We start from the raw sequence: 23,685 nt of genomic DNA, 5'->3' as shown, positions 1-23,685 counted from the left end.
GTGTCGATCTACAGCGTCTCTCGGTGGTTCACATACGACCAAAATACGCCCTATCACATCTCATGTTTCAATCGATGTATTATAATTTATTGTAATGTTAATCTAAGAACACAACAGTTTGGAAATACCGAAAAGATTATCAAGTTATCACTTGATTTGAGGAAGGTAAGAAAGGTGTCATTTTTTTTTTAAAACTATAAGTAACAGAATGAAATTTGAGCCATAACCGTATGATAATTTGTCATCATCGAGAAACCATTCACCAAAGCCTCGCTCTCGTCGAGCTCTTTCAGGAGGACGGTGATCTTCTCACGTGGGTCCCACTATCGGCCAGAGTCCAGACACTTGCTTCGTGTTCGGTGGCTCGATCAATACATAGAATCCACACCCAATCGCAAATAAGAACATGATGAACAAAGAGTTGTATTTTTAGTTTCCTAATACATAGAGTTGTAATGACACCTGTCTTATTTCAGCTATCTCTGAATTTGATCGCTTGAACACTTGTTAAAGTCGCCAAATATATATATTTTTTCCCTGTGTCACCACTGAATAACTATTAGTTTTGTTGAGCTTGTATTAATAATTTTGTTATTCAAACTTTGACATCAATCAAATGAGATGATTGATTTGTTCAATCTAAATCACGGATCCAAAATGATTAAGATTAGGTTAATAGTCATGTACCCATATGATATGGGAGACAATTACACATAAGTAATTGTTGATACGTTACACCATTTTTATTTGTTCGATATCTCACTTTTACCTATTTAACATATCAGATTTTAGGTTGGCGATGTGATCCCAACCAAGGTATAGACTTAGTCTCACAGGTCGATTATATATATATATAATATCAACGTAAAAGTTGATATGAGGAGTCAATAAATTATACCATCGAGTTCAACATAAGATTTTACAATCTATTAATAGTTGAATGATGTGTATAATCATGCCTAATATTTTTCTTGACCTCAACTCGTCGATCGTCCATCACATTATAAAAATATCCTTATTCAATAAAAAAGAGAGCAAGAAAAAGGCTGCAAATTTCCTTTAATCAATTTTTCGGAATAAAATACTCGCCTCAGCTTTTGCAACAAGGAAAGGCGCATGCCACGTGGAAAATCATGTGAGGATTTTTGTATTAGTAGTTTAGTACTACTTCCTTTCGCGGTGACTTCACCTTCCTACGTCCGCTCGTCCCCACGAGGCGATGAGGCGAGACGATCTGGTAGATGGTGAGCGCAGGAGCTGCGGACGATTTTAATCACGATGTCGATGATGAGAAGGAAAAGAAGAAATAGTTTCTATTTCCTTCTTGTTTCGTTCTCCTCGTCCTTCTTCATGGGGTTAACGGAATCCAATCGTACCGTCCGGCCAAGGGCACGTCCTCGACGACGTCGAAGTTGTACCTGCGACACGCCGGAACAACCCACACTAACAGATCAAGATCGGCTCGGGATAAGGAATTTAGACTGGGAGTTGCTAACATGCGCGACGTTGGAGCCGAGGGAGGCGAGAGAGTTACTTCTGCGTGAAACGCCGACGCAGGTCTATCTCCGCCGCCGCGAAGAAGTCCTCGAGCTCAGTCTCCGACGGCGTTGCCACAACCATCGATCTCCTGCGCGACTCCCTCTCCGCTGCCGATTCCGGGTCGCTTGCTCCCTCATCGGGGTTATTGGAGGCCATCATCTCTCCCCTAAATTTGGAGTGGGAATTGTGGTAAACCGGCAAAAAAGAGAAGGACGAGAGGGAAACTTTTGAAGCCAAACCTTTCGACATTGCAGCTGTAGAACGTCGTAGCGTCCAATTCCTGGCCAAGCAAGGAGAGAAAGGTAAGAATTATAGCCTCGCAAGAAGCGAGGAAGCTTGAAACCGTGGTCCCACTCACCTCCGCCGATCGTGCCGGCACCGCCGGCTCGCATGAAACATCGCTGGGACACCGAAAGATGCGACCGAGTTCGGGGCAGGAACGGCGACGGCTAGCGGAAGTTGCGGTGGATCTCGCGATACGAGGCTTGAGGATGACGCTGCGGTTCCGGAGCTCGAGGTTCGAGATTTGGCGCTCTTCCCTAACGACCGCCTTCTCCCTCTTCGGGCTCTGGGGGCTGGCCGCCACTGCGAGGGCCAGCTTTTGCGCCGCCCTCGTCCTCACCTCTCGTTTCCCGACGCCTCCGCACTTCCGCGAATTCTTCCCCATCCCTCTCGATCGCAGTAAACGAGATGAGGGGCGGGAAGCCGGTGAGCGGATCCGATTTGGCGACGGGTTTTGGGGATTTAAAGGGGACGTGGCGTGGGACAGCCTCTCCCCTTAACGGTGACGACCGGCGAAACGGCCGCGTTAGTTAGGTGAGGAGGAGCCATGACAAAACAAGTAGGCTATCGCATCCCGTTTACTAGGGTATTCAATTCGAATCATCAAATTAAACCGGATCTGAACCGAACCTGGACTGAATCGATCCATTAATAGTTTAATTTTAATATTATAAATAATTCTATTTCTTTCATTCAGTTTACTAATTTAAATCGAATCGAACTGAATCCAACTTAATTTAAAAAATATTAGCCCAATTGTATTTACTATCCTAAGCCCGTATTAATTAGTTCAAACTGATTAATCAAACCACCCAAATATCTAATTTTACAAATGATATTAGTTCAATTTTATAAATCTTATCATATCGATTTAATTAGATTAAGATTTCGATTCAATTCAATTGAATTAAATCGATTCATTTGAAAAAATAAAATTTAATTATTAAAAATTATAAATCAGTTAATCGGTGAGTCAAATCAGATTAACCTGCTTTAAATTGGTTCGATTAGGTATATCTGAATTAATTCGGGTTCAGACTGTCTTACATTAATCAAATTGAGCCGAAAAAATAATTTGATTCGAGACAGTTCTTAATGATTCAGTTTGAATCAAATTGAACACTCCTGTAGTTTACAAAACATATTATATATATATATATAATTATTCATATAATTTATATTAGAATTAGTTTATAAATGAAATATATAATAATAATTATTAGGCATGCCATTTTAGTTTTTGACGATGATGAAAAGTCTATCGAAAATAACAATTAAAGAGATTAATAAAATTAACACTATAAAGAATAGATTCGTGAGTTCTATGAAAATCTCTTACCAATAATCAATAAATTGAAACTAATTTAACACATCACTTCGAATTGATGATCAAATTTATATATATATATATATATATATATATATATATATATATATATATATATACATATACATATACATATACATATACATATACATATACATATATATATACATATACACATATATATATATACATATACATATACACACACACATATATATATATATATATATATATATATATATATATATATATATATATATATATATATATATATATATATATATATATATATATATATATATATATATATATATATATATATATACATACACACACACATACACACACATACGTGCAATTAACGTGGGACTGTTAAAGACCTGCTCGCGAACACAGTTCTTGAGCTGAAACCTTACTAGGAAGAAAGCACTCTTCCTCGTTGGGGACGGAGGAAGTCTGAGCAAGAATGAATGCACATGGACTCCAATCGGGCACAGAAAACAAGGTCGAACGGCTCCTACCTGATACTTCGTCTCTCTTGCCAGGATCAGGTTTGCAAGAGGGCCGCGGTGCTAGGGTTCATGCAGAGAACGAGGTGAAAGGCCTGGGGGGTGGACCACTGAACGCTACAAATATAGCTTGTCCTCTAGCTTAAGGAGAAAGCTTTCTTCCTTGCTTTCTGTCTTCCTCCTCTTCTTCTTTTGCTCTGTTGGGAAGGGGGACAATCCTGACGCGCACCATGTGTTTGATACTTGGAGATGCTTCAATCATCTACTAGATTAGGCAGTGTACTTTTTTTGTGTGTCTCAGATGATTCACTACATGCAATCATTCAGGTCAATCCTTGGATACTGTTAGATAACAATTGCTGGAAAACCAAAATGTTTAGTTCATTCTAATCCATTCCACTCTGCAGGTGAGGATCTCAAAAGAAATTACTTGACTGAAGACTGAGATCAAGTGCATCTTGTGGTCCTAAGAAGGATGTGACAGATTTTTGCTCCTTTTTCATGATAAGGGTGTTAGGGAACTTCCATGGCTAGTCATCTCCTTGATAAAGAAAAAGGGGGAAAAAAAAGATAGATGGGATCTCCTCCACCCATGCATGTCTACAACAATGGATACAGGAAAAGGACAGGAGTGGGGATTGAGAGCACTAAGGAATCTAAAGCTTTTGAAGAGGAGAAACAGGTTTAGTTTACTTTCACGTCACTGAGACTAAAATGACACCAGAAAGGGCTCTGCTAGTGCTTTTGTGGTCCTCAGAATGCCAGTGGCCTCCTTTCTGAAGTCTCAAACAGAAGAACCATGGATTCTCGATATGCTTTCTCCAATCTTAACTTAACTAGCTTAAGCCCAACATGATTCTCAGAACCCATCTCAGTTTGGAGGCATCATATTGATCCAAGATATGGAACAAGCTGATCTTGTTGATACACATGGGTATGCAATCACAAGTACATTGTACTTAATCTGTGACTGAATGAGAACATTAGATCAATCTGTCAATGCTTTCCTAACCAATAAATTTTGGGCTATCATTTGGTCAATTGCAGACTAGCAAAAGCTAGGGCTGGACATGATGCAGTGAGGAAGAGGTGGTGCATTTTATTGTCCAATATGCTGATGCCAGAGTGGATTCAGCTCCGTATGTTACACAAGGTAAAGTATATCCTTTTCACCATAGACAGGTTTTATTGTCCAATATGCTGATGCCAGAGTGGATTCAGCTCGATATGTTACACAAGGTAAAGTATATCCTTTTCACCATATACAGGGGTTAGGATGTGTACATCCATGCTGCCACATGTAGCTGCTCAAGTTAGGACCAGTCAAAATCTAAACATAGCAGCGGTTGATACGGTCCTTGTACAGCAAAAGTTGCTTGGTTATCAGTCCTTGTAAATTTTTTGGTGTTCTACTTTCTCTTGTGCCAAGGATGACACTTTCGTTGGGCATGTCAGAGCAAGTCAACTATATGAATGTTTGGTGAAGTATCTGTCAGATCCCCACTGCTTTGGCTCACCAAACAACTGGGATCTAAAGCTTGGACTGGTAGTTGAAAGTTCAAGGTTTCTCTTTTTTAATGAAAAACAAAAAAAAGACTGAAGTGAGAACCGTTACAAATTTTATCAATTCTTACAAGCTAGTGAGGTTTTTGAAAAGAGCCTTAGAATTTTATCTTGATCATGTCAACATGCCATTCTGCAGAAGAGGGAGGCAGTTCTCTGAGATTGACAATTGATTCCAAAAGGCCACACTGATCCACATATTTGTCTGCTGTTTTCTGTTGTCAGGCTTGGTTAGATCAGGCAAAAGCATGAACATCCAGAGACAACACAAGATGCCTTTATCTATTGTGCATAGCAATCAGGAACTCCACTCTTCAAGAAATGAAGATTCTGATACCAGTACATTGCAGACATGCATCTCAGAAGTCAGTAAGTGTTACTGCTTGCCTACCACAATGCAGGTGGCATTATTCAAGGGAAAAAGAGCACGATGGTCATCCACTCTGATCTTTCTTTTAGCAATTTTTTTCGTTAAAATTCCAAGAGAATCACCTTCATCAAGGAAAGCACAAAGTTTTACATAACCCTTATTTTTTGGAGCTCTTTGTAGTCATATCAGACTGAGTTATATAAAAGTTCTTCCTTGACTTACAGCTGCTTTCATGCATGCTCTTGAGATCTAAGTTGGTCCTAGTCTGTTCCTTATTGTAAGTAAGACTTAATTGCTAAAATGCAGAAACACATGACATGGATTGTTTCATTTAACATGCAGTCATAAGTTCCATGGCAAACAGGAGGCATTGGGTAGGCATAAAATTATTATATCAACCAAGTGTAAAAAAAATCATGGTGTATAAACCCATGTCAATACAATAATAGATTGTGAGAACAAGACCAGTTGGTATAAGTCCAGTGTGTCTTTGTTCTTTCTTCCTTACAACAGGCTTTTCCACCCCTCCATCTCAGTATATATGCTCTGATGGTGGAAGCTTTTGATTTGTTGGTGGTTACAGTACCCCATGAGGTTTCAGGGTTTCCTATTTCAACAAGAGATGCAGGCTGATGACTAAGAACTCACTCTAGGACTGCTGATCCATTTATTATATATCAAGGTCATCTTCTTCCTGGTCCCATATCTATGCATTCCTATCCTTCACCATGGAAAGAATTGTCACAAGGTTTTGGTGGTTGTTACTGCTGCTGCTGTTGCAATGATTCACTTTCTTGCTTGTTGATCTTTTTGACTGCAGGATTAACAGACATCCAACTGTGTGTTTGGTTGTCTGCAAATTTGTCCTACTTCTTGGGAGTTTGAACAGGCTTTCTCCATGTTTACTTTCATGTAAGGTATTTATTTTATTTTAAAAAAAAGTTATATTATTTGTAAAAAGAATAAAAAAGGACAAGTTACATTTAATTGTTTTAAAATATATAATTAGAACAGTTATTTAAAATTATTTTGCCACTTAAAGGGCCTTCTGTGTATATATATTCATAACAAAAAACAATAGCCTGCTAAAAGAATTAATGACCAAGCAAAATAAGTTGTTCACTATGCAATATTTGATAATCTAACCTAATTTTTCTGTTCAAAGAAATTTGATGTTTAAGTTAAAACCAGAGAAACTGAAATTTTATAGTTGTCAAATAATCCAATTAATAAAAAAATCACAAAATGGATCCAGTGATGAGTCATAAATTCATGTTCCTTTATCCCACATCAGTCTCATTATGAAATAAATAATATGGCCCATGCCCTCCTATATATTCTTCCACTCCCACACTTTCATACCCAAAACAATAAAAAAATCCATTCTAAAGTACTTTTAGATGCTTAGTGGTGTACTGATAAGTTAATAAAATCTGAGATATTGGAAGGTTATCTATCAAACAACTTTGTGATCAACATCTTAGATAATGTAACGAGGGGTAACATATCAGACCATTAATCTAAAGCCCATGGACTTCAGGCCGGCCCATTAGTGTCTGTAAATATTAATTAAACCGGCATGTCCGTTATATGTCGAACCGGCACCGAGTTCGTTTGTGGCAGTCCGGTATGAACGCGGATCTGGTCAAAACCGCGGCGCTGGGGACTCCCTCTAGTCACGAGAACGAATCGACGGTGATTAGATCGCGTACATCGAGATCTGACGGTCGATGTCAAACCGCTCATGGAAGCCGCCTCCCTATTTAAACCCTTCATCGCAACCCACGAGATCTCTCTTTCACTCTCTCTCTCTTCTCTCTCTCTCTCTCTCTCTACAGGTTGCCTCCGTCTCTTTGCGGCTCCGCCTCGCTCGCCGACCTCCTCGCAACGGCGGCGACGATGCAACCGGCGGCAGGCGTAGATCCGCGGCGCACACCTCCGCCGCAGCCTTGGGCGGCGGTGCGGTACCCGGCGCCGCCGATGGTGATGCAGCACCCGATGATGGGACCGCCGCCGCCATACGGGCACCCCTTCGTGCCCTACCACCAGCCCCCGACGCCACCACCTCCGCCGCCGCCCATGTCGAAATCGATCCGCTACCAGCAGGGCGGGGAGGCTGCGGCAGAGGACGAGAAGCGGACGATCTGGGTGGGGGATCTCCAGTACTGGATGGACGAGAACTACCTCCATAGCTGCTTCGGCCACACCGGTGAGGTCAGGCCTGATTCTTTCACCGTTAGATGTTGTAGTTCTATTTGAGGAGGAAGTCCTTTGCTTTTCTTTGATTGCTATAAGGAATTGGATCTTCCTGATCTCTTTTGTCTGCCTTACAGGAGTTTGGTGCAGTACCTACATATTCAGGCTTATTAAGTGCGTAATCAAAATGATGTAACTAAGTGCTTTTTAGTTTACATCTTCATGGGATGTGATAGTTCTTTAAAAATTCTGTTAGATTTCTAAGTTTAAACATGCAATTGCAAGAATTTGGTCTCAGTTGTTGTTATATCTGTTTACAAATGTCAACTCTGGAAAAGGTTTAGTCTCTTGAGGACTTATAATCTATAATTGGCAGACCTTTCTATCTTTTGATTCTTAAGACTGGATCTGTTGGTGAACATAAAATGTTTTTTTTTTTGTTCTGTTAGATCCTTAAAATAGCTATGAGTTTAGTGGAAATTCCAGATGTTTATGGATGATTATATAGGTTGGATTGTCATGCACCTTGATTTCTGAAAGTTCAATTTTAGGAAATTGACCAGCACTAATAATAAACATGGAAAGGGCTCCTGTGGTAAGCATGTAAATAGTAATTAAAAAAAAAAGGGCAAGCTTGGCTTGTGTGCTTGCTAGTTGTCTTTGGTATTTAGAAATTAGGAGTTAGGAAGAGTTAATGGAAGAATCTTCAGGCAATTCACTGTTTACTATATCAGTATGCTTTCTGCATAACTAAGGAAAAGTGTTTTGAGATATTCCTCCTACTACTATTTTTATGCCATATTGGGTAAGATGATTAAAGAATAAAGTCGATTTCTTATAATGAAGTAACATTGTAAAAGCTTAGATAATTTGTTATCTTACTAATATTTGCTGATTGATAATATTATTGTACACTTTGCATGACATCTTCTTGTTAGGCAACAATGTGCAACATGGTAGACATGTCCTTTATTTCCCCTTTATTATGTAAGGAACACAGCAAGTTCTTCCTGTTCAGGCTTGCTCAAATTGGAAGGAATAAACCCCAAGTTCCAACTTTTATATTTGGCTAATTAAATCTTTATTTGTAGACAGTCCTTTTAGCTTATGGATCAGTTACAAATAATAATACTAAAACTTGTCACATGCACTAGCTGGTTACCTTTCACATGCAATAAGTAACAACCATGACAGTAAGTAAAGAAGCTTAAGACAATTTTCAGTGTGTTATTTTTTTCTTTTTCCTGCATGTGTGATTTTTACATGAGACAAGAAACCTCTTTTTGATTTGTTTAGTTTTTAAATTAGGAACATTCTTTTGGAATTAAATGGACTTTGATGAACAGCTGGTGTCATGAGAACTTAATTAATGTGTTGCCTAACTAGCATTTATTGACTGATAATTATTGTTTCCTTCACATGATGTCTTAATTTAACATGTTGCCTAACCAGTATCTACCTTTACAAGTTACTAAAAGGTACTTAATTTAACAAACATTGGTTCACGATGTATAGCATGACGGAACCTGTAGGTTCTATATGCTTCTTGTTTGCATAGAGTCCTTTTGTGATGTCAACTGATATGGGCCTGGCAACCAACCTTCCATCCTTGGGCTTGCCTTGCACCAAGTTTTACTCTAATCTTCCATAAGTTTTGCTTGATGTGTGTTGGCTAGGTGTTTTTCTCAAATATCACAGGATCAGCCAGTTTGATCTGGCTCATTTGTCTGGACTGAAAGTTGGCCATGTTCCTGTGTAATCTTGCCAAATTCTTAAACCCCTCTCTTTCTATTTATATCCCTGAAAATTAATTAGAATCAGCCAAAGCCAGTAGGATTCACCTTTCTTATCAGGGTCCATTGAGGTATTCTTTCTCTGCAATTCTGGTTTATTGACATTAGGCTGACAGACAGTCATAAGCCTGCTAAAGTTAAAGAATGAGCTCATTCTTAGTTTTCCATTTGAACAAGAAGATAATATAGTGGCACTAAACTCTTTTGAGTAGCGGCTTGCCTTGTACTGATATAACAACTTACCATGCAGGTTATCTCTATAAAGGTTATTCGCAATAAGCAAACGGGACAATCGGAGGGTTACGGGTTTGTTGAGTTTCATTCTCATGCAACCGCTGAAAAAGTACTTCAGAACTTCAGCAATCATCCGATGCCAAACACAGATCAGCCATTTCGGTTAAATTGGGCATCATTTAGCATGGGCGACAAGCGTTCAGATCTTGCTTCTGATCATTCTATTTTTGTAGGTGATTTAGCTTCTGATGTTACTGATTCAATTTTGCATGAAACTTTTGCTACCAAGTTCTCATCAGTAAAAGGTGCAAAAGTTGTCGTTGATGCAAATACTGGGCGCTCAAAAGGTTATGGGTTTGTAAGATTTGGAGATGAGAGTGAGAAAAAACTTGCCATCACTGAAATGAACGGTGTTTATTGTTCGACTAGGCCTATGCGCATTGGCCTTGCTACACCTAGGAAGTCTTACGGTATGTCTAAATCTTGTTTAGCCATTGTTAGCTTATCTTTTTCAAATTTGTTCTTTTATGAGGCTGCTTAACAACTTCGTCAATTCTTAGTTGGTGCTGACATGATATTGTCTTAAAGCTGAAGATATTTTATTTTATATGTACCATCTTAAACTAAAATTATTGTTTTTAATTTCACCTGATGGCTAACGAAGTTTTCTTTACTACAAAGAAGTTCAGAATCTTCAGATCCTATATTTGTCTGTCAACCTATTGTTTAAGAACGATGGATCATGCCTTGAGATGCTTGAATATTCATATATGCTTCATGGATTTTGCTCTTATGATGCATGATGCAGAAGGCATTCTCCTGTGGTCCTATTCCCAAACCATGCTGCATCAAAAGATTTCATAGCATAATATTCTCTAACTTTGACCTCTAAATTCTTTCTGGGGTATTCTCCGTTTGTCTCACTTGATTGTGTACCAAATTTGTTGTCTATGGTTTATTGGTTACCCAGATCCTGTGTCCCCATGTTCTTGTTATTCTATTTTCCTTCCCTTCTATTGTGTAGCATGTTCTTTTTCTGTAGAGGATGGGCTTGTGGCTAAGTTATAGCTATGCTCAACCGGTTGAAGGAATGGGCAGGATTACCGGAGATAGAAAAATGCCGATCCCTATTGTTGGCAATTATAGTAAAAGAATTTTACCTCAATATGGAATAGTCTTCTGTCAGGTCCTTTAAAATGTTATTGGAAACCTAGAAAAATGTGTAGCACCCATGGGAAGTTAACTTGGTAATCACGATGACTTTTTAAGTGTTTATGTCAGAACTGAAGTTTGGGTTTATTAGGAGTTATGTTGGAACTTTGGAACAGAGGGTTTTCATCCACTTGCTAGTACTGGTGTATATTGGAATCTAACTGGCAGCTGATAAAATTTTAAATAGAAAGAAACAGCAAGCTTCGAAGATGGTCACTTGAGTTGTTGGACAAAGGTAATGGTTCTACATTGCCTTTTTGCCCTCTAAAGGTTCTATTCTTTTGTTATATCATTTCCATATTTCCAATCATGACTTGTTTCTATTCTGTCATTTCCTATTTCCTTTTTTGTATCACTTTCTGCTGACTGCTGTATTCAAGAAGTCCAATTGAGAATTTTAGTCTGAATTTGAGATCTTTACCTGTCTAAAGGTTCTAGTCAGCTTAGCTGTAGCAACTTGTAAAACAACTTTTATTTACGCTGAAACTTATATTAGTTTTTATCTAATTCTTAGTCTGAAATAATGATCAGTTGTCTTACTATTTGAGCTTGAGCTAGCCTGATCTGACCTATTCCCACCCTTTGTTTAGCATAAATTTATCTTACACTCCAAATTTATCAGTCAAATTGATGACCATAGAGTTCACAGTTTGTATCTCTCTTTTATTGTTCAAAGTACTGGGTGGTGAGGGGGTATCATGAGGATTTCAATTGTAGAGTGAGATACCTTTTCTGGTGGTATGCTTGTTTGAATTTGTTGGTCCTTGGTACTATAACAAAATAGTTTTTTATGCTATCGTGGATCATCATATAAGAACTTCTACTAACATCGAGTAACTAAAGGTAAGCATGCGTATAATATAATATTAAGGAGGTTAATTTTGTCTAATATTTCTTGTAGTTAAATGTGACAAACCAAGAGCTTTTGTTGTAATTTTAAATATTTTTAGAAATGACTACCAGTACTGCTTTTGTATATCTCAAGTGAACAGACACATATAGACATGTATATAAAACACAGAGAGATATGGAGAATCATGCATATGTATAGTATCATATGAATGCGATGGGTGTGTCTTTCTGTTGTATTGTCCTTTTATGCAGACAAGATCCTTGTCTTTATGGAAATCTCTAGTTCTACACTTCTCCACATATATTTCCTGCATATTTGCAGAAATATAGGCCACTGTGTCATGCTTTTTACAGCCCACTTGTTAGTAACTGATGGACTGTAATACGTGGAATGGGAAACGTGAAATGGTGAATAATTTAGTTGAAGATCTATTATGTGAACTTTTTTCCTCTATTGTTGTAGCTATAATTTTTCGTTGTAATTGCTTACCACATGTCAAGTCGTTTGATGTGTTTTAGTAACAAATTTTTTACTTCATTAGTTTTTCATTGGCCTTTTTCTCCACATATGGTCATTCCTTACCTTAGACCATTATAGAAAGATGAATGTTCATCATGGATAGGATCCTAAATCAGCCCTAACCAGCCGACAGGGAAAGCAGATTTAGATTATGCAAGGTCATATCATAAAAGTAGGCTCTGTCAATGTAATCACACACTTTATGGCCTGTCATTGACATTTGTCGGTGAGTATGTTTGGAAATTTTACTTGGAGGTATCTTTTGTGTACAAAGGAGATGTATTTGAGGTACATAATCACCTTATTGATTCCTTTGAAAATATTAATTTCTTAAAGCATTTCAATTAAAAAACAATTCTTCCCTGCGGATGGAATTTTGTGTAGGCTATCACAAAATACAACTAAATTAATGAATAAACCATGTAGAAAATGTTAACCAATACAGTATTTTGTTATACCCTTCAAATCGTTAATCCTCTCATTGTCCCTTTGATGTCTACAAACAGAAGCAACTTCTTGGTATAGAATTTTGCTTCATGATATAAAAACAAAGGCTTTGTCTGTCAAAAGTATAAAGTTAGTCACACTGGTTTTGTATCAATTGAAAACAAAATGTAGTTTTCTGGTTCTAGAGAAACTAGTTAGCCAATCAGTCTTGACTGGTTTAGTTTGGAATAATTGGTTACTCTGCTGCTGGATTGAATTCATTAAATCCATTCAGGAAAGTGATGAAGTTTGGCCTAGCTTGACTGTGGTTTGAGATTCGAGATAAAAAAATAGGAGAAACGAGGGCAGCATGGAACAAGAAGGAAAAATCTGCCACTTTTGAGTAATCTTTCCTGTATATATAAAGTTGAGTATAGACCAAACTTTTGTTTATTCTATTTAGGATCTTACATAATTAAATATGGAAACCTTGTGGCAACTGAGCCTCCATTTAAGTCAGTCATGTTTCCTATTGAAATGTTTTATATGACCATTTTGATTCCACCAACTTGGAATCCTGGTCAAATTCAGCAAGAACTTGATATTAATTACTTCTGTTTCCTTGTGACAACACAGTAGAATAATTTTGAAATCAGATAAAATTCTAAGCAAGAAAAAACAGTAGCTAACAATAAAATTCCCATACTCAACCCTAGACCTAATTTTGATTGGTTGACTTCATTCCTGATTCAATCTCTGTCTCGGATTGGTATCAATAATGTTTCTCAATCTCACATACCCTTGAAACCCTAACCATGGATACTTTTAGGTGGTTTTGGACAAAATGGTTCACCTGCAGCTGGCTCACAATCAGATGTCGATTCTGCTAATACAACAGTAAGGAGATTTTTGTGCATGCATGCTGTTGAGGTAATGTGTATTTGTACTGCCTTTCAACAATATATTTGCTGCTGAAGGTATTTGTTGGAGGGCTTGATCCAGATGTCAGTGAAGATGATCTGAAAGAAGCTTTTTCACAGTATGGAGAGATTGCCTCCGTTAAAATTCCATTTGGAAAACAATGTGGTTTTGTGCTTTTCATCCATAGGTACATCTTGCTAATATTTGTTTCTGAACATTGAATACAGAAGTGACTGCCACAGTTCAAAAAGATAGCTGATCTGTGGGTATGTTTTCTTCTTTACCCATGCAGGAATAATGCTGAAGAAGCAATGAATCAATTAAATGGTACAGTTATTGGCAAGCAAACAGTGCGTCTATCCTGGGGTCGCAACCCTGCTAATAAACAGGTATTGACATTTAAACTTCAAAGTTAAAGCATAGTCATACTTGTTTCCTGCAAAAGAAACTCTTACCAAGGCGGAGTCACCTCTAAGTGTGAAGAAGAACTTTCTGGATTCATTAACTTTTAGATCTAATTTGTTGAGGTCAAGTTAGGGCTCTGTCTAGCTCCTGAAATCATGACAAACTGGCTTGGTTTCTTATCGAGCTAGCCAAGTTGAGTCCTGCATGTGTCTGAGGTGCCTACCTATAATACATGTGTTACTGTCAAACTGGTTCTGTACCGGATCAAACTATCCCAATTGAGTCAGTCCTCATGCAGGTTTACCTCAGGAAGTAAAACCTTGATAGTTATGGCAATGGCCGAGTCAATGAGAAAACATATTGACTGTGGTTCATGTGTTGATAAATTCTGTGTGGTGGTGGAGCATTTTGATGCCAGTGGTGGTTCCTGCTACACGTTGCCCTATGTATCACTGATGTCAGTAATATCTTGATCAAATTCTTTAGGTTGGTGTGCAAATCAAGAAATTTACCGAGAGGGTTCATGTCTGATTAGCTAGATGGTGTAAAAAAGTTTGAGTTCTATCTTCCGACAAATGGGTACTAATCATACACCATATAATCTAATAAGTTGATTCTTTTGCTGCTGATGACAGTCAAGAGCCGAACGTGGCAAACGGTGGAACGGCATGTACTATGGGGGACAAATGTATGATGGATATGGTTTGCCTCCTCATTACCCTGGCATGTATGCGGTACCATATGGGGCTTATGCTTTTTATGGAAACCAACAGCAAGTGAACTAAGATCATTTGTTGCTGATTCCAAAAGACAATCTTGCAGCATAGTTGTAGCAGTCGATGGTGGTCGGTGAGCCAGTCATAAACCCTGTTGTGTGATGTGTGTAAACTTATGAACTTAAGTTTGAACTATTGGTTCTTACTGAGTCTAAGATTTTGTCCCAGTTATGACTAAATTTCAACTCTTAATTTGTGCGGAAATGGATGCCGATCAATTTTAGGATATGATGATATGATCTTATAAAGATCATTGTTTTCAGAACAATGGATGGTTGTATGTATGTATGTATATATATATATATATATATATATATATATATGATTCATGAAATCCATTATTACTGCATGGTGGATTATTATCCTCCTCTTACTGCTTGATACTTTTGGAGACCTTGAAACCCATATCGATCTTTGAATGATTATGGAACTTTTAGCTGGCATTGTACTAAACTGATTTATGTCATAGCTTGATGATTTGAGGCTTTCATTTTTTGAGCTGAATACGGAGTAATGACTCGTGATGAGGACCAATCCCAGCATGAGATTGTTTAATTAAGTCAGAAACATTGTCACCGTATGTGTTTGATTAAGTTTATATTATCTTAATTTCAGCGAGTCATACTAATTGATTTGTTTAATTAAGTCAGAAACATTTTTCTCCTCGTTCTTCACTATTCGAGTTGTGTTCTTCTTGTTCTTGTATCGTTTCTCTTTCCTCTAGTATACCCTTTCTTGGGCTCTCGAAAACTTCAAAGCCGCAACAAAAATGAGTTATCTCTCCGCTTCCTTCTTCCTTCTCGGTGCACCTAAAGATGCTTTCGCTTTCTTTCAATTATCAATCTCTTCTCTGCTACAGTTTTCTTGGGCTCCCAAAGTTCAAACACCCACACCAAAGTTTTGCACTTTCTTATTGAAGATCTGTTCTTTTTTTAATTAATTATTATATTAAATAATATATTATGATACTTACAAGTATATTAAAACATGAGATATATCACTCGTACTATAATAATACATAAATATCTTAATAAAAATATTCTTCTTCTTCTCATCATAAAGCCAACAAAGACATTGTTCTTATTGAATCATAAAGTCACCTCAAAGATGTCTTCTTTTTCTTCTTGAATCCTTCATCTCAATAGCTCGCTCATCTTTGATGCTGTGTTCTCTATTGTTATAGATATCTACTATAATTTCTATATTTATAGGTCAAATCAAATGCGGTTGATGAGGTGACACATGCATACGTACAACGTGTGAAAAAGGTGGACCTGATGTAACCTTGTTGAATTCATGGAACCCTTAAAATGTCAAAGGTTTGATTAAATCTGGAAGCCCAACCAACGTAGGCAGTTTCCTTTCTTCAACATTTTCTGCAGGGAAGATGATAATGTTAGTGATGAGAAATCAGGAATGGTGACAGCCTGAGGGCAAAGGAAAATTAAGACCAGCTTACTTACCATCCCCATGCGGCCATCTCTATCGGCATGCTTAACTCACCCTTTTTGACCCAAGAAAAGGTTGCACATTGCTGCTCATCTTCATCACCCCCCAACCCATGCAACGTAGTCCTTCTTATCAGCCTTTGCAGACGCAGGGAAGGCAGATGGAGGTGGTGGCCGTGCCCATGGCGCCGGCCAATGTTAACCCCTTCTCCTCTGACGTGACTGCACCGCCGAGCCCCCAGCATCCCTTGGACTACTGCGGCTATTACTGCTACACCAGTGCACCCACCAGCCCATCGCGGGCTGCGGTCGTCTACCCGGCCGAGGCGTCGGACTTCGCCTTCTGCTTTGGCGGGCGGTCCGAGGGGGAGAAGCCGACGCCGGCCCTCGCCGCTGCCGATGAGCTTTTCGAGGAGGGGATGATCCGCCCCCTGATGCTGCCACCTCGTCGGTCTCGTTGTTCGTCATCAGCAGCCCCTGTTGTGACCATGGAAACAGCCTTGAGGAGAGAGAGAGAGAGGGCTCTCCTTCCTACCCTCTCTGCTGCTTCTTCCAAGGCCGGGAGAGGGTCGAAGCCCCTCTCTCCACGGAGAGGAGGAGAGGAGGAAGACGGCTTGCGCAAGTCCCCGAGTTCTTCCTCCGCCTCGGTGAAGAGTGGCGGCAGCAAGAAGTGGAAGTTGAAGGACCTCTTCCGCAGCGCATCGGAAGGGCGGGCGACGGGAAGAGGAAGCAAGGATCCCCTGCGCAGCTACACCGTGCTGCTGCCTCCCTCTAAGCGGATCGATGACAGCGGATCGGTAGGAGGAGGAGGAGCTGCAGATCCACACGAAATGTACTACTCACCAAACCGCGCTGCATCCGAGGAGTTGTAGAGGAAGAAGAAGCAGACACCTCTGCCTTACCAACACCATGGCCTGTTTGGTTGCCTCCGCTTCAACCCGGCCATCCACAGCATCCAAAAGGGGTTCGGTGGCTCCTCCTCGTCTCATAAATGATAAAACATGTATTACCGACGATGTCGTTTGTTTTCATGCATAGGATAAAAAGCATGATAAGTACTTGTGTTCTTTGTTCTCTGGTTCTGTGATGAGGTGATGTTTTCTGTATCCTCGTATTACTTGGGTTTCCAAAGCACCATTCGGTCATCGTGGATGAAACTTTGATGCGATTCTCCTTCCTACGGTCGTCCGATGTAGCTGAGACAGAGACTCTTAGAGAGAGATTATAGACTTGGATCTCCTGTGCCTACCTACTTGAGTTCTTTCTTTAACACATTCTGCTCGAGTGAACGATCTCCAGCCATATATAATTCAACACCGTGACTGCATTGTCAACCTTAGACGTTTGATTCCAGAGATAGGCATTGACATGGGATGCAGGCATCACCAACCCTGTGCTATTCTTGTACCAAACAATCACCACTTTGATCTCCAATCCGGCCTCGTTTTCTTCTGGGGATGAGTATGTTCCCGAACATACTAATGCTAGTTGGATTACACCCAGATCACATCCTCATGCCATCTCTCCTTCACCATCAGCTGCAACTTCAAATATATTTGTCATTGTCACAAGATATCAACTTTTAGATGAAACATACACCAAGTAAGATACATTATTGCCTGCGCATCTCAACACAGAAAAGTAGACATTAAGCATTCATAATTCATCATCAGCAACCTGACAGTCATCCAGTAAATTGTCAAGCATAGTCTCCTGTTCATGATAGAAATAAGACCATGACCTACACTACTAAAGTTTCAGAGTAACCTTTAGGGAGGCTTGGTTGACAAGAGTATCAACATGGAGCAAACATATATCAAGTTGCTTGGATGGCAACATTTTGAAGCTGCGACCATAAACTTTGTTTTTTTCTATTTGTTTTATTTCCAACCTCATCTATCTGGTTTCCAATAACTGCCAATAGTATTTTTATATAGTTTGAAGCAATCCCAGATTTCACAAGATAAGAGAAATTGCATTTCAGACACACCATCCATCTCAACCATCAAAACAGACATACTGTCTTTTTGTTTTTGGCCTTTGGATATAAAAGATGATAAACTTCTGCTGTTCTTCAATTGAAGTCCAAATGCTGCTTCTTTCTTCGACGCAATGGGAAGTATTGACACATAATTTTGCTGCTGGACGATATCCAACACAAATGTTCATGAGCTGACCAAGACTTCAAACAGACTTTTGTGAACATTGAAATCTTCCTACTGTCTTCAATTTGGATTGTGGTACTATAAGAACCATCAAAATGGAACTTGTACTCTTGCTTGTAAATATGTACTTTCAGCCAAGTGAGTATTGAACTGTCAATACATCAATCATCTGAACAGGCAACCTTTACCTTCCACAAAACCAGAACTGCTTTCAGTAAATGTCAAGGCCTCCTATATCTATGGAATTGCATACCTGGAGGTAATGGGGGGCCAGGATCATAATCTGACTGTCGCCATTGCTGCCTCGCAGTCCGTGGACCAACATTAGGAGTAGCACTGGCCCAAGGATGGCAAAAAGTGTGTTCCATGTTCAATGCATGATGATGTGCAACTCCAGTCACATCCATAGAATAATTTGGATTGTATGCCGGATGAAAATTCCACCTTGTCTGCGGTGGTGCTGTGCTATGATGTAATTCCATCAGCATATTGTGATGATTGTAGAAGGGGTTCCTCCCAAGGATAAGGCGTTGATGATGAATTCTGCTTTCATGATAACTTGCATGTCTTGGAGCAGTATATGATGACTCAATATTTCTTGTCATGGTGGCCTGAATATTTGCGTGAGCACTGAATGGAGCATTGGCACTAGAAATTTTTTGTGAACTGACATTTCTTGTCATGGTAGCCTTCATACTTGTATGAACATTAAATGGTGCAGAGGCACAAGGAACTTTCTGTTTCTTTGTTTCGGAACCATGTTTAGAATCTTCCATCCTTCTTTCCTTCGAATGTGGCCTAGCATCAGAAGAACTTTGCTGGCACTTGGAACCTGGGTTGAACATCAATTAGAGTATGCATTATACATCAAACTAAAGATGATAGCTTCCAACTGATAAGGGTAACTTGGTAATTTTTCAAGTCAAGATATCCAAACTTTTATCAGTGCATGTCTCAATCGCTCCTGCTGCAAACTCTAGGCACAAATAGTTTGGATGATTGAAACTTAAAAAAAGGTTTGCATAAGTGATTGCTCCATGTCTAAATGGCATATCTGTGAAAAGACTGGGGACTTAAAATGGGAACCTATAATAATATTATTTGTGAGCATTGCAGTAATGTTGCTCATTCATGACAAAGGTATCAAGATTCCACTCACAAAATTAACATGATTGACTACAGGATGATACACCTACATTTACCTCCCTAGACCTCATTTGACAGAAGCCTCATGCAGCAGACAGCCCAGTATATATACAGCATTCGGGCAAAGCTATATCCTTATGATTTTCAAACTCCATTTCAATAGTTTAGATTCTTGCATAAACCTTAGAAGTTGCTTATTTTGTTGTATGAGCTTGTGTGAACTTATTCTGTTACTTATATTGGCAATCCATCTATCACCCAAGCATCATGGAACCAGTGTATAAGATCATAATTTGTTTAATCAAGGATCCTTATGCATTTCAAATTTTGATAGATGACAACATGCTATATACGGAAAATGTTATATACATAGGAAAAAATGTTTCTAAGTTCAAGAACTACCATATTATCAATATTGCTACTCTGGTTCAACTGAATATAAGCAGGTCATAAGAAGCATAAAATTATTCACTTGACAAAAAATGTGTCCATTGAACATTCCCACAAGAATGAGGAAGGCTGAAAGAAAACCAAAGAGCAGAAAAAGGAATTGCAGGGAAGGGAACAGTAAGCAACGATCAAATACCCACAGATCAATGTCATAGACATCTTATGCAGATAGATATGAAATCATTTAATCAAGAACTTACTGAGACAAAAATATAAATGCCAAAAGTTTAGTTCTCAGGGAGTAAGGACAATGATTACCACCTTTTCCAGACTTAGCTTTCGAAAGTTCTCTGATGCGCCTTGCTGTTGCTCCCCTTTGATGCTTTTCCGCAAGAACCTTAGATCTCTCTATTTCATTGCTCCAACGCTATACCAGACATAAATTGTCGAACTATTTTATACTTAACAGAATTCAGCGCATGCATTTCATAAACACTAATTGAGTGCAGTTTATGGACAAATATATCAATTAAACTAAGGGTAGTGTCAAGAATATCAAAAACATCAGAAGGGCTTGATAGATTTGAAAAAAGGGAATAGAAAGGTTAAATTTGATCTTTTATTTATCTTCCAATTATATGCCTGCTGATCAGTTTTTCTCTTGATGGATAATCAACTTCACAATACATTGGAGAATTTTCAGGTGGAACATCAAAATTGTTCTATTCCAGCTCTTTTCTATTTCTATAGAGTGTGATAATGCAAAATTTGGAAGAATAACCTTAGAGTAAGCTAAGGTTATAATAAAAATTGTAATATGCTAGTGTTAGAGTAACCTTCCTAACAAAAAGAAACCAAATACCTGGCGGAAGGTCTTTAGCCTGTAGAGGTTCCGTCCCTTCACAAGCAAAGGAAATAAGGGAGGTAGAGCATTTTTACCTTTGCACCATACTACTTCAACCTTTGCAAAACCGAAACAACAATTGAGAGAGAAAAAAAACTATTGGTTACAGAGTTTCAGGACTAGTGATCTTGTTCTTACAGTAAAAGTGTGTTGCTGTTTCGCTGCACCATAACTTTCCTTGACAACTCTTCCTGCAATTATCCGCTTTCCTATAATATTCGCAGTCCTTGATACTTTGTCAAACCTGTTTAACAACTAGGAAATTGACATTCTTAAAAAAAAGGAGCAGAAGAGGAAAGTTTCTGAAAGAAAGTGTACAAGAAGAAACAGGAGTCCCCAAACACATACTTATCATAAACCCTCTGTCTGAACAGAACAACATCACCTTTACATACATCCCCTGCCAAACAAATGAAAAACCTTCAACATGATTTTTGCATCAATAATTGTGTTCAAAATGAACCAGTGCATCAGTTATCTACCTGTGCAGTTTATAACAAAGGAAGATCTTGGATATAGTTTTTCACCATTTCCATCTTTTAGCCTGAGTGAATAAAACCACATTAGAAATAGCAATTTTAAACCTAAAAATGGACAGACATTTCTTTTGTCATCCTTCCAGTCAAAAGAAAGAAATTTACGTCTGAAAAAAATGACTGACATATTCGTGCAACTAAAAACAAATGATTCATTAAAGATCCAAGAAGTCATCAGAACTTTCTTTGGCAGAAGGCTTAATTTAGTTAGACTTAGAGAAGCTTTCTCTGGAACATAATTCATCATTTCATTATAGCATAACTTGCAGCAAAACCAAATAGTTTAAGTGCAAGCTTATAGCCACAAAAATGATTTAAACTATACTAGAGCATTATCAAAGAGCCCTTGTTAATTGGTTGTCCACAGGGCATCATAATGTATGTAAGGATCACATTTCAGCAATGATATTCTGTAGCATTGGTCAAATTAGACCAATGGGGTATAGATCCAAACAATCAGTTTTGGCAGGTTCATTTCCTAACAGAATAACAAGGAGAAAGCAATAGAAAAGCATAAGCACATAGTAGAGAGAATATGAAAAAATAATAATAAACAACCAAAATAGAAACGCTTTCAAAAACTAGTTGTCTAGTAACTAGACTCTAGTTTGAAGCAGAAAATGTGACTGACCTATAGTGCTCTAAAATTCTCTTGATGCAGGTAGATCTGGTCCCACTTAACCGGAGTCCATGCTTCCTCAAATAGGATTTACAGTCTTCCAATTTCAAAGTATCTAAACTTCCTTTTCCTGATGAAAAAAGAATCATGACATACAATGATTCATCAATTTCTCATCTGCTTTGTTTTATACTATCAGGAAATTTTGATTCTTATACTTTAGAAACATACATGAAAAACACAACAAGGTGCATGAAGCATAACAAGAGACTTTAGAAAATTCTAGACCTACAACAATGAAATAAGCTTAAGTAGATAAACCAATCCTAGTGACTCACGAATTGTAAATTTAAAATAGACAATTGAAGCACCTGGACCTAAAGAGTATATGATAAATGCAAGAATGCATCATCTTAAGACACTATCTCTAACGCAACATGAAATTTAAGGTATATAAGTTTAAACAATGAGAGCATTGTCTATTATTAGATAATAAAATCAATGCAGCATTTCATTAGAAATATATGTACATAATTTATTACCCCTGGACTGACAAAATCTTAGTAAATAATGATCACATATGCACTTCTTGGAAACTTCCAACTACACGTCGAACCAACAATGAAATAAATTTGCTTTAAAGAAGTACCTAAAAGTCTCCTAACCAAAATCTAGATGTCCAACCAACTCCACAAGAATCAGATCAAAACCTCACAATTTTTTGTGGTATTATGCATCTACGAAGAAGATGTACTTTTTAAGAGATGGATGACTTTGTTACATCGTTCTTCATCTGTCGATCTTTTGTCCATCGAATCCCCCTCATCGTCCTCGTTGCTATCATCTCCATCAAAAACAGAGATAGACGTCGTAAACAAAACGAGACAAGCTAAGCGCAGAATGATAGGAGATTGAATCGAAACCAAAAGGGAGGCGAGAAGACCTTATAGATTCTTCCTCCCCGACTTCAGATTCTCCTTCTTCGTCATCCTCCTCTTCTACATCGTCAAGGTCGTCATTGACATAATCTTCGTCATCGGAGTCATCATCGTCTTCTCCTTGATCGAAATCGGACGACGCTTCTCGATCGGAATCGGAAGACGAGGAGACGGAGATGACGACGCGCTTTCCCTTGTGGGAACCGGTAGCGACAGGCGGCATCCTTCGTTCCTTGGGAAGAACGAGTGAACGGCGATTGAACCGTCAAAGAGAGGAAGAAGATCGAAAGAGGAATGATTCCGCGATGCTTTAACATTGCCACTACGGACTATTCTGCCCTACTTTCCCTACGTATCTTACCATCGGCCCCAACCTGGCTTGTGACTTGTGACTGTACCAGGGCTGACCCCGCGGATGGGCTCCACCTTATCAATGGTAGCAAATAATTACTCTTCACGTACCATTCTACTAATTTTGGTCATATATATATATATATATATATATATATATATATATATATATATGCATCGTTGTCATCTAATTTCGTGAATGTTTGACTGTATGTTTGACCAAGAAAGTGAAAATAAACTTATTTGGTGCGTGTATACAAAAT

The 23,685-nt window shown here is 38.5% G+C and overlaps 4 protein-coding genes across 4 annotated transcripts; 2 read left to right on the top strand and 2 right to left on the bottom strand.

The window, feature by feature from the left end:
* Positions 1 to 1,053: 1,053 nt before the first annotated feature.
* LOC135595036 (cyclin-dependent kinase inhibitor 5-like) lies at positions 1,054 to 2,238 on the bottom strand. Its single transcript, XM_065085541.1, has 4 exons — positions 1,898 to 2,238; positions 1,779 to 1,819; positions 1,535 to 1,705; positions 1,054 to 1,418 (listed from the first exon to the last, which is right to left on the bottom strand). The coding sequence occupies exons 1-4, from the start codon at positions 2,204 to 2,206 to the stop codon at positions 1,349 to 1,351; spliced, it is 591 nt and encodes a 196-aa protein (XP_064941613.1). The 5' UTR covers positions 2,207 to 2,238; the 3' UTR covers positions 1,054 to 1,348.
* Positions 2,239 to 7,378: 5,140 nt separating this feature from the next.
* On the top strand, positions 7,379 to 15,153 carry LOC135595926 (polyadenylate-binding protein RBP47-like). Its single transcript, XM_065087459.1, has 6 exons — positions 7,379 to 7,804; positions 9,830 to 10,283; positions 13,653 to 13,720; positions 13,801 to 13,931; positions 14,037 to 14,133; positions 14,785 to 15,153. The coding sequence occupies exons 1-6, from the start codon at positions 7,490 to 7,492 to the stop codon at positions 14,932 to 14,934; spliced, it is 1,215 nt and encodes a 404-aa protein (XP_064943531.1). The 5' UTR covers positions 7,379 to 7,489; the 3' UTR covers positions 14,935 to 15,153.
* A 1,241-nt stretch (positions 15,154 to 16,394) lies between these two features.
* Positions 16,395 to 17,655, top strand: LOC103968673 (uncharacterized). Its single transcript, XM_009381966.3, has one exon. It carries the CDS (start codon positions 16,487 to 16,489, stop codon positions 17,243 to 17,245), a length of 759 nt encoding a protein of 252 aa, XP_009380241.2. The 5' UTR covers positions 16,395 to 16,486; the 3' UTR covers positions 17,246 to 17,655.
* Positions 17,656 to 18,001: 346 nt separating this feature from the next.
* Positions 18,002 to 23,394, bottom strand: LOC135595925 (zinc finger CCCH domain-containing protein 62-like). The gene is made up of 9 exons (XM_065087458.1): positions 23,077 to 23,394; positions 22,888 to 22,970; positions 22,146 to 22,263; positions 21,461 to 21,522; positions 21,327 to 21,378; positions 21,117 to 21,222; positions 20,937 to 21,035; positions 20,396 to 20,501; positions 18,002 to 19,370 (listed from the first exon to the last, which is right to left on the bottom strand). The coding sequence occupies exons 1-9, from the start codon at positions 23,292 to 23,294 to the stop codon at positions 18,760 to 18,762; spliced, it is 1,455 nt and encodes a 484-aa protein (XP_064943530.1). The 5' UTR covers positions 23,295 to 23,394; the 3' UTR covers positions 18,002 to 18,759.
* Between the last annotated feature and the right edge of the window lie 291 nt (positions 23,395 to 23,685).

This window comes from Musa acuminata, chromosome BXJ1-10 (genome assembly GCF_036884655.1).
Source record: "Musa acuminata AAA Group cultivar baxijiao chromosome BXJ1-10, Cavendish_Baxijiao_AAA, whole genome shotgun sequence".
NCBI lineage: Eukaryota > Viridiplantae > Streptophyta > Magnoliopsida > Zingiberales > Musaceae > Musa > Musa acuminata.
Note: the sequence above shows the minus strand (reverse complement) of the source record. Positions and strands in the feature narration are given on the sequence as shown.

Excerpts from the sequence above, each read along its gene's own strand:
- LOC135595036 (XM_065085541.1), bottom strand. The coding sequence starts at position 2,206 with ATGGGGAAGAATTCGCGGAAGTGCGGAGGCGTCGGGAAACGAGAGGTG. Across the intron at positions 1,820-1,897 it reads TGCCGGCACGATCGGCGGAG|GAATTGGACGCTACGACGTT; the intron begins GTGAGTGGGACC and ends TTGCTTGGCCAG. Across the intron at positions 1,706-1,778 it reads TACAGCTGCAATGTCGAAAG|GGGAGAGATGATGGCCTCCA; the intron begins GTTTGGCTTCAA and ends CTCCAAATTTAG.
- LOC135595926 (XM_065087459.1), top strand. The coding sequence starts at position 7,490 with ATGCAACCGGCGGCAGGCGTAGATCCGCGGCGCACACCTCCGCCGCAG. Across the intron at positions 7,805-9,829 it reads GCTTCGGCCACACCGGTGAG|GTTATCTCTATAAAGGTTAT; the intron begins GTCAGGCCTGAT and ends CTTACCATGCAG. Across the intron at positions 10,284-13,652 it reads TACACCTAGGAAGTCTTACG|GTGGTTTTGGACAAAATGGT; the intron begins GTATGTCTAAAT and ends GGATACTTTTAG.
- LOC103968673 (XM_009381966.3), top strand. The coding sequence starts at position 16,487 with ATGCAACGTAGTCCTTCTTATCAGCCTTTGCAGACGCAGGGAAGGCAG.
- LOC135595925 (XM_065087458.1), bottom strand. The coding sequence starts at position 23,294 with ATGCCGCCTGTCGCTACCGGTTCCCACAAGGGAAAGCGCGTCGTCATC. Across the intron at positions 20,502-20,936 it reads GGCTAAAGACCTTCCGCCAG|CGTTGGAGCAATGAAATAGA; the intron begins GTATTTGGTTTC and ends TGTCTGGTATAG. Across the intron at positions 19,371-20,395 it reads GAAAGCTAAGTCTGGAAAAG|GTTCCAAGTGCCAGCAAAGT; the intron begins GTGGTAATCATT and ends TGTTCAACCCAG.